We start from the raw sequence: 5,405 nt of genomic DNA, 5'->3' as shown, positions 1-5,405 counted from the left end.
AGTCAAAAAAAAAAAAATTTTGCTTGACAACCACCATAATATCTTACCTATGGGTGTCTTCTAACTAAAAAAATAGGTTGACCGCTTGTACCAAAACATGTCCGCAAAAGTCTTAACGGAAGCCCTTTTCAGAATTGGCCCCCTGACTATAAGATCATTTTGACTTAATCTAATAAGAGTTTGACTTATTTCAAGACATGTTATGAAGACAAATATGCTTAACACTCTGGCAACAAAATTAGCTTAAAACAAGTGTATGCAGTGAAGGAGTGGCCGTTGCGAACACAGGTTTTGATTTGGAGAGTTATGAGAGTCTGTCACCAGCAGGTGGCCCAATCTTGCACAATAGTGGCTGAGTGGCTTCACAATATGTTATTGTTTTTGTTTTTAATTGTCATTCTTTCATTCTTCAGCTTGCTATGCATCCTCACCGAACACTGAAGTGCCGGCGGTGGTGTGTGAGTTCGTGTCTCTTCAGCTGAGACGAGAGTCTGAACATCTTCCCGCACGCGCGGCACTCGCACGGCTTCTCCCCAGTGTGCGTGAGCTTGTGTTTCTGCAGCGAGCTGTTGACGGTGAACCTCTGGCCGCAGACGGCGCACACGTACGGCTTCTCTCCGGTGTGGACGCGCACGTGCGTGCGCAGGTGGTCGGCGCGGCGGAAGCTCTTGCCGCAGTAGCCGCAGTGGTACGGCTTCTCGCCCGTGTGCACGCGCAGGTGCTTGTTCAGGTCGCCCGAGCCGCCGAACGAGCGTCCGCACAGCGTGCACACGTGCTGCTTGGAGCCCGGGTGGCCGCGTTCGTGCACGCGCAGCTCCACCAGGTTGCCGTAGGTCTCGCCGCACACGCCGCACACGTAACTCTCGGCGGGGGAGGTGCCAGGAGCGGCCCTCGGAGAACCGTCTATCCAGACGTCGGCACCGGGAACCTGCTGCTGTAGAACGGGGAACTGGAACCGGCTGTCGCTGGAGGTGAAGGGGAAACTGCTGTGTGACTGGGAGGTAGATAGTTGTGACTGGGTGGAGCTCAGGTCGACCATCAGGCCGAAGTCATCTTCTAGCACACCCTGGTGGTGATCAGGGGAAGTGGCTAGTGTGACCTGAGCTTTGAGGTTGTTCAAGTGTAAAGAAGGGGCATCAGAGGATATGCTGCTATGCAGTGAGTGCAGGTCCTCAGAGAGGCTAAAGCTGCAATGTTGCGCCTCCTTGTGGTTTGTAATGGCTTTGCTCGCTGGTTCTGTCTTGATGAAGCCCTCCTGAGTGGGCCGAGGTGACAGGGTTGCGCTCCGATCTGCACAGCTGTTGCTCTGCCGTAGAGAATATATGTTTGAGATCTGGATGCTGCCTGATGGGCTGTGTGAGGTCAACCCTGTGCTGTTTGTGGTCAACCCTGTGCTGTGTGTGGTCACCCCTGTGCTGTTTGACCTCCTGGTGTGCGTCCTACTGGCCACACAGACGGAACGGTTGGCGCCGGTGAGAGCAGAACCACGTTTACAGGTCTCCCCATCCCCAGCACTCATCATCAGGCCCACCCCGGGGTCAGAGTTCACTGGCGTCTGCGGCGAGTGTTTCTGTTCAAGTTTGATGAGCGTGTGTTGTGGTGCGTGCTCCTGCCTGGCCGTCTCTGAGAGCGTCCGCTGTGGTGAATGATTCTGTTCTGCCCCATCATGGTGGACCTCCCCGTTCCTCTCCCTCGCACTGGCGTCGGCTTTGGCGGGGTCCACGTCGTCCTTGGTGACGTCTGATGCTGATGCTGATGCTGATGCTGACTCACAATCCTGCTGCTGCTGCTGCTCCTCAGGGGAGGCACAGTCCATGGACGGGCTCAGCTGTGCACACTGTCCTGCTGTGGAGGAAAAACGTTGTATTAGCCTGTTGTGTAACAACACATAAACAAGTTAACAACACATAACCATGATATTATCCATATACAACACTTTACAACAGATTCAGCCTGAGAAAATCAGTATGGTAGACAAGAAGCCTACTGTCCTGCTTTGACCAAAATAGCCAAGAAGAGGACACACTTGTAGCCAAATAAAGATCAAGCTCAGCCAAAGGTGCAAACGGGTAATAACTTCAGCTCCTGATGTGAGTTAGCTAGGGAAGTTAAAATGTATGTTACCTAAAGCGTGGTAAAGTTGGTAGAGAAGCCAGCTTATGAGAGCTCACATCATCGCAAAATCCTTTCCCTTTAAAATTAGCCTACCTGGCTGAGACCTTACATTAGTCTACTAGACCAACGCAATACAACGCTCACCATCTCTATTGCGATGTAGTGAGTTGCGAATCCTCTTCCTGAGTCTGTCGTTCTCCCTCTGCGTTCGTGAGGTTTTCTCCTGGTATTCCGACACAGTCTCGCGCACAAGTTCAAGAACTTCGTTCACCGCTACTGTCAGCAACTTGGACACTCTTTCGTTCAGTCGATCCATTTTGGACGTTCTGTGAAAAAAACATAATGAAAATTAAACCTACATAGACTTCACTGTAGGTTTCTACAAGTAGTCGAGATAGATTAATTTTACTAGGGGTGCAGTAACATTTCAATTCACGTTACCTTGAACATATTTGAGTCCCCTCCATCGTTGTGGCTGAGTAGCCTATGTGATCCTATCAAAATAAACGCTCCTACTATGCTCTTTACCAATTGGATATAGTAACGGTACGTAAATATAACATTAAGACCGCGCTATCTAAAAAAACAACCCCTCTCTCAAACGATCCAAAAGTAATGATTCATATCCATAAACCGTAAAAGAGACCCAAAAGCTAAAAGGTATCTGTGTTGATTTGCGTCAGGGGTTAAGCTTTTACACGTCATTTCCGGAGGCAGATATCACTTTCAAAATAAGAGTGTCCTGTACTTTTAAACAGGGCAAAACCTCAATCTGATGGAGATCACCAAACTTTCCTTAGTTTATTCTACAGTGTTGCGAAGAATCCATGTAGTAGAGATGAGATGGGATAATGAAATAAAATGCATATTTGAACACAACGTAGGCCCTATACTTCGGGAAATGTGGAACTCTTAAAGTTCATTGTCAATGAATGATTTCATAGTATGCTATAACCTACTTCGATATCAGAGCAAAGAAATGTTCACTTTCTTTTACCAATTTTCTACATTATTTTTGTTATAAAATGACAAGAGACTTTAAGCTAATTCAGCTACATGTCCTCACAATCAGCCTCCCATTATGTTAGTAGACTGTTTTTTTTTTTCTTTCTGTATTTAAAAAGTTTTCTGTAGGCCTACACAGCCTTAGCTCTGGAAACAAACAAAGTGGAGCCAGTCTGTCCCCCACACATAACAAATTGTTCCTGTTGTGTGATTCAAATGAGCCTCGCAAGGCAGCATGGGAACACCCAGGCTAGGTTCAAATATCAATGGATCTGAATTCATCCAGAATTGCTGATGATAGGCCTACCTTTCATTATAATATATATGCCAAAAGAAATCCTTGAAGGTACCACATGTTTGGAAATGAGATACCCTAAGACTATTATCTTTGGATGAACGCAATTTTGGTGTCGGGCAAAATTTGTGACCTGGGGACAGTTTGATTTTCGACCCAAACAATGCGGGAAGAAGAAAGTCCAATATGGCAAAAAACAATAATTAAACTTGGCTTGGTCCACCCTAGTGAACACACTAACTTTGACCTGATTTTGAAGAAAACACTTTTACCTGATCAGTCTTTAGAAATATCTCATTTTGTTGTTTTGTCTGTGTTCAAACTCTCTCTCTCTCTCTCTCTCTCTCTCGCTCTGTGTGTGTGTGTGTGTGTGTGTGAGAGAGAGAGAGAGAGAGAGAGAGAGAGAGAGAGAGAGAGAGAGAGAGAGAGAGAGAGAGAGAGAGACTCAGCCACAGAGACTTGATGGAGCCTGGGCCCGTATTCACAAAGATTTTTTATCTTAGCACTAAGAGCCTACTCCTAAATCGCACTAAAATATTTTAGCTAGTTTTTTCTCATGCACAAGCTTGATTAAAGTAATCACCTTGATTGGCTGATTATTATAACGCGGGAATGATGGCAACTCCCCTACGATGACTAGTTGAGTGACAGGTGTCAGGTCTTAGCCGGTGAGAATGCGTGCGCTATGTCGGACTGTGAAGGATGGAAGATGATGAAGGCATAGCCTAAATGAATGAGTAGGCTACAGCAAATAGCCTATAGGCATGATGAAACACTACGGACTGGAGCAGTAGCCTATTTGCAACATGTTTTAAATGATTCTGTATCAAAACACGTAGCCTACATTTGCAAAGAGGAGAAACGATTTAATTTAATTTAGGCACAATGAAACGTTACATTTAGTTTACATGCAGTGGTGGTTTTGATTGTCGGTGGCGTATTGCTTCCCTTAGTTGCAATGCACAATTATTCCCTCGCATGACAGCTCCTAACCGCACGTTCATTTAACTATTGCATTGCTGTTATTTGCATATCATTTAGGGCAAAAGCGTATGCCAAATCCCATAATCATAACGATCTAGGGATAGAATGTTATAAAATCCTAAGGGATAGAATGTTATAAAATCATGCCGAGCTCCTTTATCGTCATAATAGCCGGCAGGGCACGTCACAGTGTCAGCAGTCATGAAACCAAGAACATTCTGAAAAAGGATCAGAATTTATTTTGCATCGGACAGCTAAGGTAAGAAAGAGATAATGCTCCGTCGTGTGTTGTATTCAACAAAGTCAATCATGTCTGCTAGGCCTAATAGATAGGCTAAGGTTTCACGAATAATGGATAGCAAATATTCGGAGGTGGTTTTACGGTAAGGACAGCTTACTTTGCGCAATAAACATAGCCTAATACATTGGTGTAGCCTATATGCTGAATAAAACATCAGGCTATAGCTTACATTAGTGTAGGTGTTTAGCCTACGTCCATCACCCTGGAACTTTTTTGTTGCACAAAAGTTTATTAAGTATTTGGCTTATATTCTCTTAGTCTTAACTTATTTATTCCATAGCAGACTTTAACGTAGGCTGTGGGGGTATGATGACCCCAGTAACCAGCATCATCTCTAGGGCCTGTTTAGAGGTTAACCGGTAGATATTTCACTTGAAGTGACAGTATATCCTAATCAGAATCACAATTTCTTTATTTGCAAAGTTACACACTGTCTAGTATCAAAGTCGTCACTGCTGTTCTGGACCACCAACTTTGTTTACCTACTCTGTGAATGTGTGTGTGTGTGTGTGTGTGTGTGTGTGTGTGTGTGTGTGTGTGTGTGTTTCTCTCCCTCTGCAGCCATGTCCCGGCGAAGTTTGAGATTACTTACTGGCGGTTATTACCGTGATGACGGTGAAATGAGCGATAGCAGCAGCTCTCACCATGTGTGTTACCGAGAGAGCCCTGTCAGGTGTGTGTGTGTGATCACAGTGTAGTCTGTGC

General features: G+C 45.4%; 2 protein-coding genes across 2 annotated transcripts in view; one reads left to right on the top strand and one right to left on the bottom strand.

The window, feature by feature from the left end:
* Positions 1–2,784, bottom strand: LOC134070035 (zinc finger protein 572-like). The gene is made up of 3 exons (XM_062526222.1): positions 2,557–2,784; positions 2,260–2,441; positions 1–1,845 (listed from the first exon to the last, which is right to left on the bottom strand). Exons 1-3 carry the CDS (start codon positions 2,580–2,582, stop codon positions 428–430), a joined length of 1,626 nt encoding a protein of 541 aa, XP_062382206.1. The 5' UTR covers positions 2,583–2,784; the 3' UTR covers positions 1–427.
* A 1,858-nt stretch (positions 2,785–4,642) lies between these two features.
* LOC134070192 (SUN domain-containing protein 2-like) overlaps positions 4,643–5,405 on the top strand; it is a 6,095-nt gene continuing 5,332 nt past the window's right edge. The window contains exons 1-2 of the mRNA XM_062526448.1: positions 4,643–4,658; positions 5,262–5,373. Of these exons, the coding sequence (XP_062382432.1) occupies positions 5,264–5,373 (110 nt within the window). The 5' untranslated portion in view covers positions 4,643–4,658; positions 5,262–5,263. The remainder of the gene's footprint in view (positions 4,659–5,261; positions 5,374–5,405) is intronic.

Source organism: Sardina pilchardus, chromosome 22, assembly GCF_963854185.1.
Source record: "Sardina pilchardus chromosome 22, fSarPil1.1, whole genome shotgun sequence".
In the NCBI taxonomy this organism is placed as follows: Eukaryota; Metazoa; Chordata; class Actinopteri; order Clupeiformes; family Clupeidae; genus Sardina; species Sardina pilchardus.
The sequence above is the reverse complement of the archived record's forward strand: the minus strand, read 5'-3'. Positions and strand labels throughout refer to the sequence as shown.